Source organism: Melopsittacus undulatus, chromosome 9, assembly GCF_012275295.1.
Source record: "Melopsittacus undulatus isolate bMelUnd1 chromosome 9, bMelUnd1.mat.Z, whole genome shotgun sequence".
Lineage (NCBI taxonomy): Eukaryota > Metazoa > Chordata > Aves > Psittaciformes > Psittaculidae > Melopsittacus > Melopsittacus undulatus.
Genome location: NC_047535.1, coordinates 18375973 through 18393036, shown reverse-complemented (window position 1 = coordinate 18393036; position 17064 = coordinate 18375973). Strand labels below are relative to the sequence as shown.

The 17064-nt window shown below is 40.4% G+C and overlaps 1 protein-coding gene across 2 annotated transcripts in view; it reads left to right on the top strand.

Annotated features, from left to right (window-relative positions):
• Positions 1–16818, top strand: part of AQP9 (aquaporin 9) — a 31885-nt gene extending 15067 nt beyond the window's left edge. For both annotated transcript variants that reach the window (XM_005145912.3, XM_005145913.4), the window contains exons 4-7: positions 157–294; positions 2820–2938; positions 4549–4766; positions 10778–16818. In XM_005145912.3, coding sequence (XP_005145969.1) covers positions 157–294; positions 2820–2938; positions 4549–4766; positions 10778–10940 — 638 coding nt within the window. In that variant the 3' untranslated portion in view covers positions 10941–16818. The remainder of the gene's footprint in view (positions 1–156; positions 295–2819; positions 2939–4548; positions 4767–10777) is intronic.
• Positions 16819–17064: the final 246 nt, after the last annotated feature.

Sequence of the window (17064 nt, the reverse complement as noted above, 5' to 3'; positions counted from 1 at the left end):
TTCAGTTTAATTGCAGTCAGGCTATAATTGCAAAACAACAGCTAGAAAAGCATGTACTAGTCTCATGCTCAGAAGCATCTATGTTTTTACAAATCCTTCACCTATTCTCATGTATCTGAGTCATCCATATGACTTATTTTGTGATTCATTTTTCAGGTGGTCACATAAACCCAGCCGTTTCATTAGCCATGTGCGTGACTGGAAGATTAAGATGGACCAAATTACCAATTTACATATTAGCACAACTCCTGGGAGCATTCACTGGAGCAGCGGCTGTCTTTGGGATTTATTACGGTGAGTACACCTTAGACATGCTCACAGGACAAACTAGAGGTCAGGCAGTCTCTAAGGCCCCAATTTCTCAATGAATGCCAAATAGGCACGGAACACAGGGCTAATGGCAGGATTGAAGCTAAAGCTGTAAAGAAGAAAAAAGGAAGAAGCATAAAGAGTTGGGGGCGGGGGGGGGGGGGGGGGGGGGGAAGGGGAGGGAGGAGGGAAGGCTCAAACATTCCAGGTATCCTACAACTTTTGTGAAACATTAATAATTCAGGAAATGTTCTGAAATTTAGAAAAATTATTCCTGGGAAATCAGATACTTTGAGATCATGTATTTCTCCGTAAGGATTTTAAATTACTTAATAGCCAGGATATAGGGCTATTCATCTTCCAAGCAAATTAGAAACATTAAAGACCTGATCCAAGTGCCTGTAGGCAAGTATCACCAACATCGTTCATTGAGGTTACAGGATATGAGATCAAGTCCCCCCTCACTAAAAGTCAGGCTGCCCTAGAGAGGTAGCTCTCCAAGGCAATGAACTCCAAGTACAGTGTTAAAGGGGTCACATATTAGAAGGGAAGAAAAGAAGGGGGGAAAAAAGTTACCCCTATCCTTGAGGCTGTTGATTTTATGCAGTGTGCCACAGAAGGAAAAAACAGTGACAGTCTCCCTGACTTGATGAATCCACACAGTTGGTTCAATCAGTTGTTTCAACCACCTACTCCAAAACTCTGCTTGTACTGATCCAGCCCATCTCCTCCAAGGCCTCTCTCTGATGGGCATTATGTCTGCAGACAGTGTTCGGTCTAGGAGCAACAGAGGAAAAATGAAAATAGAAATGCCCATTGTGTATCAGTTAGGTGCTCAGTGCCAGTACTTAACCATGAACAGAAAAATCTTTAGGAACTGAAGAAACTGTTTAAATGGTCTGAGTTTGATGGGGGTTTTGTTAGTTTGTTTGGGATTTGGAATGGGGAGAAGGGGGAAAAGTTTGTTTTAAGGTTAGCATCAGAATTTGGAAACTGTGGGATTCCAGAACAGGATTTTCTAGAGTCCTCCTCAAGATAGACAGCCAAGTTTAGGACTGCAGCCATGATGCAGCAGTACATCAACATCCACATAGGGTTGGAGGTAAATTCATTGGGTTCTGCTAAAGGGTAGCAGTAGGATAGGGAGCCAGGATAGGGAACTTAGGGCTAGGGTTAGAGACTTCTTGTTAGTCAGGAGTGCTGGATCTTCTCATACCCCATCTCTGATCAAGACCAACGTTGCCCTCCTCTTGTTCCTATTAATTCCCAAACTTCTTCAGTACTTTTTTCCTTCTTGCAACTTGTAAGAAGAGTGTCATGTACTTATCAAGGTCCACTGAAAAATCATGGGTAGAAAAAGACATAGGAGCTCAACACTTCCATGTTCCCCATACACAGATATTTGAGCTAGGTGCTGTCATTTTCAGCAGTGTGCCTGAAAGAGTGAGGAAATATACATGCTCAGCTACTGAGCATGAGGGTTTTCTAAAGGTGTACAAAGTAATTCACAGCTGAGACATTTTCTTTTCCTTATTTTTCCCCTAATAATTAAATGCAACAAGATAATCTGACACTGCAAATGAGAGAGCTTGACCAACCAAGTAAACAACTAAATGTTCCCTGCACCCGTGTCATGGCCTTAAGCAAAACTACAAAAAACAGGGGCAAGGAGAAATACATTTGCCTGTTCACTTCAAGAAGCTAACCATGCTTACCATAGGAGGTGGGAAGCTGTTTCTTTACTCACAAGTATCACCACATCAATGGACCCACTAGTGAAATACAGGCATAGTGCTTGTTATTCATGTCTGCCTATGCAGATTTTAGGGTGCTTCATTTTAATGTCTTCCTTATATTCCAGGGTTTGTCAAGGCAGAAAATTATTCTGACACAGAAGCTGTATTATACTATTTGAAATACACTTTAAATACACTAATATAAAGACACATGTATTTACAATATATATTAAAAAAATACACTAAGAACTGAAGATTTGAGGGTAGCATCTCTCCTCACACCTTGGATGACTAGCATAGCAGGGTATAAGGCCCACACAGTGAAAAAGAGTAGGTCTCTCAGGAGAGTTCATTCCCAGAAGTCATTATTGCTCAGCTGTCATATGGAATAGCCAGGTATCCACAACTGTACAAAGAGGATGGATGCATTCTGGGAGGGCATCGTATCAAATATAGCACCTCTTACCAGAGTAATGCAGCTGTGTTCAGAATCAGAAAATACTCCTTGGCACTGAGTTTGGAGCAATGAGGAGAGGAAACAACAGCCACATTTGGAAAGCCGTGATACATAAAAAGTACTTCAAGGCACAGGAGAAGAAATGAGACAGGGGGGTATGATTAGTGCATCACCTCAAATCTGTTAACTATGTTCCCAAAAAAAACAACTAGTTTTAGCAGAGAATATGAAGTGCAAAGACCTATCACATGCATTCCAGTTCTAGAAAACCTAATGTTCATGGAGAAGTGCAACCACATAATGGCTGTTTTCTATAGATGCCTTTATGGAATATAGCAATGGAACACTTGAAGTCATAGGACCTAACGCAACAGCACATATCTTTGCAACATATCCAGCTCCATATCTGTCCCTCATAAATGGATTTGCAGATCAGGTAAGTGCACTTACTCTCGAGTCCACAAAATAAACATACTGAGAACTGTAAAACCAAGCAGTAAGAAACAATACACGGATCTCTAACAGGCATGATGAATCTCCCTGCTTTACTTTATGTCACTGTGTACAATAGCAATGATAACACAGTGTTGTTTGCAGGGGTCACATCTGAGTCATATTTTACAAGCAAGATAGTTTCAAGTTGTTCTTTTCACATACATCATATTAATTTTTGCACTCCGCATGTCTTTAGTGCAATATATGAAAAAGGTTTTTCCCAGAATAAATAAATGTTTCTCCATAAACTTCAGCAGGGCTATGTCCATTTACCTCAAAACCCAATCCATTTTGTTGACCTGTTATTCCCGAGGTAAAGCTTAAGCAGTCAGTTTAACACACCTTGAACAAGTGAGTTTTCTGCTACACAAGCCTCCTCTTCAACCACCACTTTGCAAATAGATTTGTATTATTTGGTTTGTTTTCAAATGACTGAATCGGAGAAAAATTTCCCCTTTATTTCCAATCTGTATCCTCTAATGCCACATATCCACCAGGAAAAAATTAAGTTTCGTATCTTCTATCTACTTCTAAATAATTTACCTGCTCTCTTTAGACATACAAGAAGCAAATACCACATAAGTAAATATGAAAAACTAGGGACTGCTGGAGCACAAGAATTTCTCACGTAAAGGACTTGAAGATTGTGCAATCTGGCTTCAAAAAAAATGCAAACATTGTTTTGAAATTTTGTAAGAAGGACAATTCTGATTCTTGGATAAGCCAACAGCCTTTTCTGTGAGAGCTTTTTACCCATGGGTACTTTTCAACAAAATTAAAACCAGCTGAAATAATAATAAAAAAACCAAACTCGAGCTTCCTTAAATCAGTACAGAAATTAAATGCTTTGACATGGCTGAAACTTTTGTCTGCTTCCCCCTAAGTTAATTATTATCAAAATCTATATTTACAAAGCATTTCAGCAAAGCAGCACATCCATCAAAGTAATGCCAAGAAAATTTCCTTTATCAGCTCAGTTAGCATCTGCAATACAGAGTTTATGTTACAGTTACACTTGCAACCTTAATTCAGGTAATTCCTAATGTTTCAGCTGCTTGGTTTTGATTTTGCAGACTTCACCTTTTCCTTACTTTATGCAGTATCTGGATAAAGTGGTGCATACTTACTCTAATTTATCAGTGTAAGCTACAGTCACATAAAACACTTTGATATCAATGTAACTGATTTCATCAGCATAGCAGAACTACTGAAAGTCACGCAAACGGAACTGTTAATTTCATAGAGAAAAAAACCCTAGAAACAAAGCATGAGATGTCACACAGGAGAAACAAGGTTGTTGTCCCTCCCTTCCCTCCCCTCAATGTCCTCAGCACATTTCTGATCTTTTTCTTTCAGCGCAGATATCAAAACCTCTCCTTACCATGAAGTAGAGAGGCACAGGGTTCCAAATTTTGCTACTCTGTGTAGTGGGGTCAATCTAAATACTAGGTCTAAGCCACCACAATCCACTGAGCTGCCATAGCTCCTCTTTTCATTACTGGAAGGAATCTGCCCATATTTATTCAATATTTTTTTCTTTGCATTGGGCAGGTGATATCAACAGCTGTTCTTCTTCTGGCTATATTTGCTATTTTTGACAGCAGAAATAACAGTGTACCTAAGGGCCTGGAGCCAATTGCAGTAGGACTTCTTATAATTGTTCTTACTTGCTCCTTGGGAATGAACAGTGGCTGTGCCATGAATCCAGCGAGGGATCTAGGCCCAAGGGTCTTCACAGCCATTGCAGGATGGGGGATGGAAGTATTCACGTAAGTATGCCTGGATATGAAGTAAAATGCTTTTGGTTAAAATTGCTTCCTAAGAAAGTAAGATCCTGATTCAACATGGTACCAGGTCATACTTTATATACATATAGGTAATTCCTTGCATACCAGGAAAAGCTATTCATGCACTTTAAGCCAGACATCTTCTAGGACCTGGGCTTTATAGAGGATTTCCTGCTCCTAAGGCAAATGAAACATGCATTATCTCTAGTATCAATCACTGTTTCAAGCAGACCCTTCCCAACATATTAGAGATTCTTAGAGGTCACTGAAAATGTAAGAGTGCTTTCTTCTCTTGTCTTGCAGCTTTCAGAAAGAAAACATAATAATCATCATGAGGAGTTAGGTGGAAGTATTTATTGGGTGCTGTAAAAAACACAGACATATCAGATTGATTTAGCCTATTATTACCACTGAGTTACTGCAGAAATATACAACAATCTAAAAGCCTGACTTCCTGCCTGGGAGCAAAGGAGTGAATAAAAGAAAGATCCCTTCGTTTTCCCACATTTCAGAGCACACTCTCAAATCCCTGTGCATGGATGTGCACACACACAAGCACACTCTTGGCTGGCCAAACACACAGCTAATTAGTTGCGAATCAAATCCACAGCTTACACATATCCAGCATAAGAGGCACTCTGGGATATCCAAGTCAGAGTACTCTGTCATCAGGAGGTAGAACTTTTGGTTTATTTTTGTATGGTTTGTTTTTCCAGTTATTTACAAGTAGGAATCCCCAGAAGTACTGTAGATCACTAGAGAGCTCTGGTTAATAGAGATTTCATTCTAGCTACTTCACCAAGTACAAATAAGCTGTATTTATTTAGTATGACTTCTATCTACATCAATCACTTGCCTTAGTAGAGAAGAGCAGCAGCAAGGCTTTTCTCGTACAAAGAAAAGCCAGGCACAGCGCAGCAGAAACAGGCACACAGCCATGCCATAGGTCACAGCCAAAGCTTGGCTATAACACAGCTGCCGCTGGAGGTCAGCTCACCAGCCCACTCACCAAACTTTTCCTCCCTGGCAGCTCTCTCTCCACTGCACTGCTTAACAAATAGCAGCACACAGAGTGACATTCCACACTTGGGATTCTCCCCTCTCATGCCTAAATAGTTGTTAACTATGATGTTAATTATAGTGTCATGTGTGTAAGCTGTAATATTATGAGGTTAACTATTACATTGTTGAAAAGGTTGGAAGCCTGATTGTACTGTGGTCAAGTCAGAGAACACCTAGGAACTCCCCTCCTCCCCAAAAGTAATTTAAATTAATCATTTAAATTTAAGAAGTTACAAGAAAACTCCACATCTGTACCAACACATATGTGCTCATCCTTAATTTAGTTTTAGGAACTATATACAGAGAGGAAATGCATAAAATCATAGAATAGTTAGGGTTGGAAAGGACCTTAAGATTATCTAGTTCCAACCCCCCTGCCATAGGCAGGGACACCTCACACTAAACCATATCACCCAAGGCTTCATCCAACCTGGCCTTGAACACTGCCAGGGATGGAGCATTCACAACCTCCCTGGGCAACCCATTCCAGTACCTCACCACCCTAACAGTAAAGAATTTCTTCCTTATATCCAATCTAAACTTCCCCTGTTTAAGGTTTAAACTGTTACCCCTTGTCCTATCACTACAATCCCTAATGAAGAGTCCCTCCCCAGCAACGCTATAGCCTCCTTTCGGATACCGGAAGGCTGCTATGAGGTCTCCATGCAGCCTTCGCTCCTCCAGGCTAAACAGCCCCAACTTTCTCAGCCTGTCATACAGGAGGTGCTCCAGTCCCCTGATCATCCTCGTGGCCCTCCTCTGGACTTGTTCCAACAGTTCCATGTCCTTTTTATGTTGAGAACACCAGAACTGCACACAGTACTCCAAGTGAGGTCTCACAGGAGCAGAGTAGAGGAGCAGGATCACCTCCTTCAACCTGCTGGTCACACTCCTTTTGATGCAGCCCAGGATATGGTTGACTTTCTGGGCTGCGAGCATCCCCATGTAAAGACCATACCAGAAAATTTCAAAATGGGGAACATAAAAAAACAAACAAACAAAAAATTAAATCTCAGGTCATTGCCATAATAAATTTACAGCAGTCTCAGGGGTGTATAAATTGAGGAAGAAGTCTCCCTCCCTTCCTTTGTTGTAAGGCTACAGCTATAACCAAATTCAAGAGAATAATACAACAGGATTAGGTAGCTGGAAGCTCTGGAACAGCAACAGGCCATGGGAGAAGTTTGATTGTAGCTATGATCCTGAACTGCCTGATGTTCTGCTGGCGCTATATATGCATGAGAGACTGAAGTGATGCAGCCACAGTTGACAGCTCGACCTTGAATGTCTCAGCTTAACTGCAATTCACAACCTTGAAACAGGTGCTCAAGCTGTCAAGTAAAAGGCATGCTCAGGAAGTTGGACATAAGCATGAAACATCCACAGTGATATGAGGGAAGTTGCTGCACAAACCGAGCACTAGGAAGTACTGAAGAGACATTGAATATATGTTGGTATGAAAATGGAAACATCTCACAAGGTTGACTGAGTCACACTGTCCAGGTCAGCGAGTGCCCTGAGTGCTGCCTACAGGGCAGCCAGGGACCGTCAGGAAACCCTCACTTTGGAACAGATCAGATATAGAAGCATCAGATTCTCTACACTGTGATCCCAAGCAAATGCTCTAAACATTGAGATAATCAGTTCACAGGGAGAAAATCCCCTCTATCCTTCTTTGTGCTTGCAGGTCCAGTAAATTCCGTTTTTATCATGCTTTCAGGCAGGGAACAGTGACTAGACCACAGGGAAGCTCTTCTGCTGGAGCATAGAGCTGTCCAGAGCACAAGGAGGCAGTTGAGCAGGGTTTTTCTAAATGTTCCTGTTAATACATTTTGCACCTACCTGAAGGAGCAGTTTTCCTGAGAATCAAGCCAGGGGACACAGCCTGTGGCATGGTTTCCATAGCCAGAGCAACTGCATTCGTTTTGGTTAAGAGCTCTCATTAGAAGCTGTTCTGATTCATTGCAGCTGGAAAGGCAGTGTCTGACCAGCACGCTAGAGCACACCATTTTGCATATAGTAGATGTAGTTAACACTGTGGCCAATTCCTGCAAAGTGTTCCTCAACCTGTTGAGAGTAGGTGTCACAGATATTTCTGATGATGGGGACAGTTCCCAGCCACTGACTTTAGAGACCTAAATGTTTCTAATTATTTGCTCTAAAACCACGGAGATACCTAGAAATCTCTTAATCACATGCTTAATATTCTAGGAAGCTTAAGAGAAGTTGTTGGTAGTGCAGTTTTGTCTGTAGTGAGAAAACAGCCAGAGCTTTGTGTACAAATACCAGGCTGGATTTTGACAGGCATAAGAGAACACGAAACAGCAATGAGCAAGTGAGAAACGGCTCCACAGAACAGTATTTTCCACCCGCATTTGAGGCTAGCCATAGAATGTCTCATCCCTAGTTTATTAGGGGTGCTGTATCCCCTTTGCCGAGGCCGGATAGGATCCGCACTGGCAGAAGCGCGGCATCGTGCAGACCGTGTTCAGAGCGGCGCCGCGGCGGGCAAAGCCCGGCAGCCGGTGGCGCGGTAACGCTGACACCTCGTGGCCGCGGCTCCGGGCACCAGCCGCCCGGAGTAGACGGAACCGCACTTCGGAAAGGGTGTGGACACGCACCTATTTTCTGCACAGGTAATAGACAGAATGGCAAAGCGGCCTCTGAAATATGCTGCATCCTTGCCGGATCGTCGAACGGTAGCCAGGCACCTTCCACACTGCAGAATGCCTGAATTATCCTGGCATTTCTTAGAGCAAATAATGTTATCTCACCATCCTGCATCAGCTGCTTAAGTGAGATATGTATTTGCAAGTCTAAAAAGGGCCAGAGTTCTCAGTCCATGAAGCTTATACACTGTAGTTTCCTAGAAATTGTGGCAGTTCAGCCAAGTGCCACTTGCCAGGCCTGTGTACTGCCTCCAGCCATTCACAGCCAGCTCCCTCCTGCTCCACCCAACTGCAAAACACCTGACGATGAAAAAGGCACAGCTGGATGTTTTCCTGCTAACTCAGCAGCAAAGTTGTGTGCTTTGGCAAAGCAAGGGTGTAAGGAACCTAAGGTTACTACCAGGAAGCTATCTGTGCTTGCCACAAAGAGCTCTTGCTCCTGTGTCAATAAAAGAGCATTGTCAGGGAAACTCACAACTCAGCTGAGTCCTGATCTCATTTCAGCTTCGGCATCACCCTCCATAAGGACTTTACACCCATCATCTTAGCAGAGGGCATCTGTAGTGCAGCTGACAGCAGCTGCTGCAAATACAGGCCATGACTTGGAGGTTATGCAGGAGCCAATAAGGCACATGTCAGTTCATGGGACAAGCAGAGATAAAAACCTGCCAAAAAACACCTTAATTATATGCCCACATACACATATGGGCACAGAGAAACACACGTAAATACTTGATATAGATTCTGTTGTGCTGAGTAAGTCAATAAAACCTTAGTCCATGCTTGCTCCAGAAATTCAGTGGCTCAACAGACATTTATGACTCAACAACAAACAGATCTAATAAACTCAGTAGAACAATATGAGGAGCTATTTTATATCCTCAAGGCAAAATATAAGTAATTCTGAAGACAAAACATACACATCCAAGACATTTCTGAACAAGGAATGACATTAGCATCAATAGGGCACTGTGATATTAGTCCTGTTCTATTCTTACGTTGTGAATTAACCACAAGGTCACTTAGCATAAACTATACAACTGAGTGCTGAATAATTATTTTTACAATTTAAAAGCTCTCCTGGAATTTTAAAATTTCCTCTCACAGATGAATTTGACCCTGTGTATTTCTGGGAGAAAAAGTTCTTTCTCCATTTTCAATATGCATGAAATTGAGGTGGCTGGGTTTTCACTGCAGACCTGCATATTCAATTAATACAGCATGTTATCAAATCAAAACACCTTCACTCACCAGTACAGTTAAGAAAGGCTGTGCTCTGAAACCAATACTCAGTAATTTACTGTCTGAATGTGGACCTCTGGGAAAGGGAGAGCAAGTCTACAAGCCCAAATCTCCTGTATGAAGAGGCTTTTTCATTACTTTTTGTTTTATACTGTTTAATGGTGGACTTGTTTCTTTAAAAAAGTTCATAAAGCTACACATTTAAAAACTAAATCCTAGTAACTGTGCAAAGGGAATGTAAACAGTTCAGTGGAGCCAGTATGCCAGACTTGCTTCCCAAACACAGCAATTGTAAAAAAGAGTAAGTTTTAAGTGTATGAAACTTCTAAATGCTTGTTTACCTCTTACTGAAAGATCCCACATTTCACACACAGAGATAAGACACAGCATCATGAAATTTTAATCTTGACCACTTTAATCAAGTATAATCCGCTTTACAGTCACTGCGTTTTATTACATTCCTTAAGGCAAATATCCTCAAAAATCAGGTATAATCTATTATACTTGTCAAGAGGAGGACTGTATATACTATTGCTATAGATCTCCATGCAGGTGACATAAACCATTTTTGCAACATACATTTGTGTTAATCACTCCTGAAGACCTATTCATGAGCATCTGGCAACAGCATCAGTCAAGGTTGCTGTGCAATAGGGTATGTCCCTGTTTATTTCATTGCAAGTCAATGAAGCTCATTTTCCACAAGGGAGAAATTATCCCCTGCCCCCAAAGCACACATGCAGTAGAGAGGCCTGATTTTTTAAGCTGCAAGTACAGCACATAGACCATCATGTCTGGTGGTTGGTACTTGGCATTTCAATCGCAGCATGGGCAGGATAGGCAGGAGTGTCATCCTTATACAGAAAGTGGGGCTAAACAGAAAAGTCTACAGTATAGCCAGTGTCAGGCCACCCTATTTTGTTCACTGCCAAATATAAGGTATATATATATATAAATATAGTATACACTAGAGTAACAAATAACAATAACTTTATTAATCCTTTGTGTTTTTTTTTTCAGGGCTGGAAATAATTGGTGGTGGGTCCCTATAGTTGCACCTATGCTGGGAGGCATACTTGGAGCAGTGATCTATATTGTTTTTATTGAAATTCATCACTCAGATACTGAGCCAGGAGAAGAAAATGACATGCATGATAAATATGAACTGACGAACATGGAGTAAGAAGTGAAGCATTTTCTTTCTCATTTTGTTATGCAGTTTTTATGCAAATGATTGTTTGGACCATTTTATAAAACCTTTATGCCTCAATTAGAAATTCACATTTCAAAGGAGGAAATCCATATAGAAGTCAAGCTCACAGGTGAACTCTTCCCATAAAACATCAGGCTGACCACATTCAAAACTGAGAACTTGAGGCTAGAATGGGTAAATTGTTCTGTTTCATATGGCTTTCAAATCAAATTATCTCCTAGATGAAACTAGTGAGACGATGTACTGACCTGTTAATTCCACACATGATCTTAATCATGTTGCCTAACTACCCAAAAATAGATGAGCTACTGTTACAAAACTGTATGCAGATTAGTCAGACAGTTCAGTGCTGAATTAATGGGCAAGAAGATTATTCACTTCTTATAACCATTATTTAAGAATGGCTTATCTGAAAATTAAAAATAATACCCTAACGTCAATTGAAGTAGTTTTAAATAATTTACTAAATTTTTATGGAACCACTAATTGAACAGCAAGGAATGAACTCATCAGTGATGAGGTTTAACAACTCAGAACATGATAAAAAGGTAGAAACTGTGTGTTACAAAATCAACACCAAAGAGACAAAGCTGTAGTTCTGCACATGTTCTTTACAGCAGTCATTCAATTATTTTTAAACCATTTACTTGACCTTTATGCTAGCCAATATTAAAAGCCCAACCTAGAATATTAACCCAAACCACTTTGCTGTTCTTTCTGGAAAAAATTCATTCCTGTGGAGAAGCGCCAGCAACAGTAGCTTATCCTGCTCAGAGGTCAGCACAAGGCCTGTCTGTATACGCCTTAAAGAGGCCTGCTGCTGCTGATTTCCGGGGGTGCCAGGGAGGATTTCATCTGCTTTGTGGGAGTAATTTTTATTTTGATAGCAGTAATTAAAATTAGAAAGTGATCTCAGAACTAGTCCTAGATCTGAAGTCCCCAAGGAAGGCCAGCTCTACATGTCTGAAGTACGGGCTCTCTCTCACTAAAACTAAAGTGAAGTGGTTGGACATACACCACTTCCTAAATATCCAGCCTTGAAAAATGAATTTGTTTCTGCTTAATCATTGTGAATTGAATGTATCCAATTATACCAAAGTTCATTTCTAATATATATTCATATATCTGAGGAGGGGTGACAAGGCTGATCATGAATAAATAAACATCCTATTCAGTGATGCTCCTGAGCTATTTTCATGGCAAAACTACCAATTCAATGCACCCATTTTAGGGTGTTCTTCCCTTTGTATTCCTTCAACTCTACTTCCTAGAATTCCACACTATTTTCTGATTTCACTCCTGAAGGGAGGAACCCTTCATGTTGCCAGTAACAGCCTGTGCTCTTTGGTGAAATATCCACAGAAGTGGTTTGGGAAATACTGTGGTCAGAATCTGCCTCAGCATTTGGGCAGATCGGGCCTATGTCACTGCATGTCTTTATTGTGCTCTCATGTATGCTTCCCTTCATGGCAGTGAAGGGACAGAATGAGCAGGTCAAGCAAAGCTTTGCCTGCTGCAGCAGAAAGTCAGATGATGCTGTATACTTGAGGGAGTGTAATTCTAATTTGGTTTTTGAAGAAACTCACGTTGCCCAGAGACCGTATCAACCCAGTGCAAAATGCTCATTTGAGTCAGCATTTCTCTGCTGTGGGTTAATTACTGACACAGCTATTCCCATCCATGTTTGACTGCATTGTGTCATTATCTGGAGAGCCACAATAACAAGAAAGCAGGGTTCACAGAATAAGCACTCAAGATGACAAGAGGCAAATGCGGGAGAATCAAAAGTACAATGTGGAAATTATTCCTAACTGTAGACTTATACTGGTGACTTACACTGTGCAGTATAGTCACCACAGGCCATCTGGCCTCTATGTTGTTAAGTTATACTACGTAAAACAAAAGGGTGTGTAAAAGCAATTGCAGAAGAAACCTCCTTTTGCTCTCCCTTGCAACAAGTGCTGTCCTTCACCCCTTGGTGGTACCTGGCAGGAGCACTCCCAGGTGGCTGCCAACCATCTGTGTCTGGAGAAGGATTACATAGGTAGGAACAGTCAGAGATCTGCCCCCAGGTCAAAACACACTTACTCTTCCACTGACACCAACTTCTAACATGAAATATCTGTGCAGGAAATAGACAGCTGATTAACCAGAAGTGACAGATTTTATCCAAAATGGTAGGGGCAGGTTGTCACTTATTGTGCTGGAAATTTGCAGTAGGCTTCATATGCTGCACAATATTGCTTCCTTTAATACACCATGGAAAACATGGGGAAAAGCAGAATACAGGTCATGAATGAGAAAGGGACAGTTTATTTATGCAACCTACTGAGTGACCAGCCCACATGTGCTGTGTGTCTGTGCATTAGCCAATGTACAGACAAGTTGCATATTTTCTCAAAATTCTCCTGATCACAACAGGTTCTGCCTGTAAATCAACATGAAATCTTGTTTCTCCTACTTAAACCATTCCTGTGCATTGAGTTGCTGTATAAGTGATATTTAATTACCTGAAATTACCAACATGCAAATTGTAAGGAGTGATATGCTAGCATCCAAGCACAGGGATATCTAAAATATGCTCTCAACAAATTGTCCATTCCTTCTTTGCTTTAAGAACTTATTTTTAAAATTTAATCATTCAATATGCTTGTAAATTCTCTGAAGATGTGTGGCACTAATACCACAATTCATACTGACTTTACAAAAGCCAGAATTCCTTCATGAACAAGGTGTGATGGACCCGTCTCACATTTGAGATAATTTACATTTGCAAGTATAACAATTAATTCCTGCTTTGGGGACAAAACTCAACTGAGTCTTAACTATAGAACTAGTATCTCCATAACATAAAGGGAACAATAATAATCATCTCATGCCTTACACAGACATCATGATCTGTTTTGTGCAAAACAAAGTATTTTTACTCTGCATAAACTGTAATTTTCTAATATTAAGTGATATTTAGTGGCTGTGTTCATACTGAATTAATACAGTTGGCAACAAGAAACATGTTTTACAGTTGTAAGATCTTCTAAGTAATGAGTCAGTAGTAATCAGGCTTGATCATTTGAAATGTTGCAAACTTAAGCAACAATTATTGCTTAACTTTCTGTCTAGGTTTGTTCTTTTTGAGCAATGTGCTTTTTCTTTAGAGCTATACTTTGTGCTGAAGTTATGTGGAGAGTGCTCCTGCAAATAGTACTGAGCTAAGGTTGGTTACTTCATATTGTTTCATCAAAGTCAGTGGAATTACTCACAACAGGATGCAATACAGGGAAGGATAAGAGCTCAGAGAATCGAGCTCAGTGGATGGTGGAAACTGTACTTTCTTGTAGTTTTGACTGTGGATCTGGATGAATGTGTTGTGGTTCAAAATAAATAGAGTCAATCCCTAGTAAATGCATTCTAGCACTATTTTTATAAAAAAAGTCTCCCCTCTGGCACCTAAGGACATATTAAGAAATAAATAGCTGCCTATTATGACCTACAATTTTTTTATAGCCTCATGCTGGAAGAACACATTGACTAACAAGCTGTATTCCCAGCGTGGAGACCCTGTGGCAGATTTCGTGGGTCAGAAGCAGCGCCAAAGCAGAGAAATGCTCACACTTGAGTAATGGCCAGTGCTGAGCCAGGAAGCACCCATGCCAACAACTAGAAGGCCAGATCCCTCGCCTCTGGACCTTCTCTTCCTGTCTGCAGCCTGCCTATGGACGCTTTCTGCCACAGCTTTCCCACCACTTCAATGACAGCCAGCATTTAGGTGGGATGTTTTGCCTAGAGCTCCTCTGCAGGGATTACTTTTAAGGCATGCATATATCACATAAGATTTGGCCTACAGTGCTTACAAAATGTCCCAAGCTAATTTAGCTGCCTTCTACTCCACACATTTGTAACAAGGACATGCTTTGCTTTTTTCATTTAAAAAAAAAAAAACAACAAAACAAAACCCACAGGAAAACCTGTTCTGTGGGCACAAGGGGATGAGGGGAGAACAGGAGCTTCAACTTACACAAAACAAAAACCAAACAAAACCAAACCCCAAAGCCTAACGAGCTCCATCCACCCCTAGGACTCTCACCTTCCTATCAGTCTGATTTTCTGTTCTCCTTTCTCCTACCAACACTGTGTGCTGTGCTGCCTCTATACAGTACAATAGCTCTCCAGAGATTTGAATACAGCATGCTTTTCTCAATTACTTCTGAATCTTAGAAAGTTCTCATGAGAGCAAATTCCAGTTTCACCTCACACCCTTGGTTTTTGGCAGTTAATTGCATTTTTCCCCACTGTTCCCACCAAACAAACTTGTGCTGGAAAATACAACAATTAACTGTATCTTCCAGTAACAGATGCTGTTTTTCTGTTTAGTACAATTGTTGCATAAAACATTACTTCTTTCAAGCATGTACAATTTTTAAAGCCTTCCTTTTTAAAACCACTATTAAAAATATCACAAGATCATCCAGAAAAAAAGCATTCTGTGCACATCAGCCGATACTTCGGATTTTTATCTTCTAGTTTGCATTTACAGCTTGTTAAAAAAATAATTATTGTACTGTGAATGTTAGTGTCTTTACGCATATTTGCACACTTTAATGATACAGTCTCAGAGAAGAGAGTAGCAGGTAAATATTTCTAGCCACAGATGTTTCATTGTATATTTCAACCAGATATTAAAGAAATCCATATAGTGTGAACCTAGACATGACACATTTATGTAATTTTTCTTTGCTGACTACAGCTCTCCTTCAGAAGGTGTTTCTGAGATGGGGAGCATGAACATTCCAGCACTTTAAATCAGCTATGATAAAGCTTTCTGGCCAGATAATGCAATCAGCTCCTTTTCCATGACAGTAGAGGAAAGACTAATACATTCCTTCATTGCTTCCCTATCTAAGGACTGAGCAGTCTGCTTTAAATTATTAGAAATCAAGCTTCAGAACCATAGAATGGTTAGGGTTGGAAAGGACCTTAAGACCATCTAGTTCCAGCCCCCTGTCACAGGCAGGGACACTTTGCCCTTTAACACTTTTCCTTTAACACTCTGAACACTGCTTCAACTATCCAGAAATCAAATCAGGAGGTAGGATCCTGCTGTAGCTACACTGACAAATAAAGCAATAAAAATGAAGAGAGAAAACATCAAGAGCTGGTAAAACAATACAAGCCCTCTTGGCCAGATGTCAGATGAAAGCCTGGTTGATAAATGCTTGGTTACTTCAGAAAAGAGTGTACATTTTACTGGGGAACACAGAAATAAAACCAACAGTATTAAATAACACCATCAGAAGATGGTCTTTTTATTCACCTGTCAGAAAACTCATCTGTCTTGGATGCAAATTCTCACATTTTCAGTATCAACAAGAGAACTGGTATAGGCACATTAATACTAGTATTTCCTCAGCATTAGCTACATAATAGCTAATAAGCAAAGACCACTTTCACACCCTCAGAAATAACAGTACTTCATTGCACTGCACACCTCTTGTCAGGAAACCCTGCCTGCCTTCCAGTTACTAACAGGGCTCTGAATGAAAAGGCAACAAAGCAAAAAATATGGGAACACTTGAAAAGTCAGCATCTGAATAGAAGGAAATGAACAATCTCAGCCAGAACCGAACAGATGCAACACTTTCTGTGGTATGACCGAGGCATCAAATAACAAACATGAAGCCAAAGAGGCAGCACATGCTTGGCAACAAACATTTCTAATTCAAGGAGTCTGGTGTTTTGTCAATGCCTTTTAAAAAGACTTACAAAATAATTGTATTTGAGAACAAAAGGACTAAGCCATAGCTGTATCATTTTCCACAGTAAAGGAACAAAAGTTATTTGATTATTTGAATGCTTGCAGATTATTGAAACAGTAAAAAACAAAACAAACAAAAAAAGAACCACCCAAATAAAACAAAAAAAACCCACAAAAAACAATAACAAAGAAACAAGAACCCCCAAAACTAAAAAAGAATGCAAATCTCAATGGGGAAGAAGGGAAACACAGTAGTATCTTTCTTTAATTAACTTCCCTGTGAAGTATGCTACCGCCCTTCACAAGAGCCACTAAAAACCTTTCCACTAAAGCTACACAATA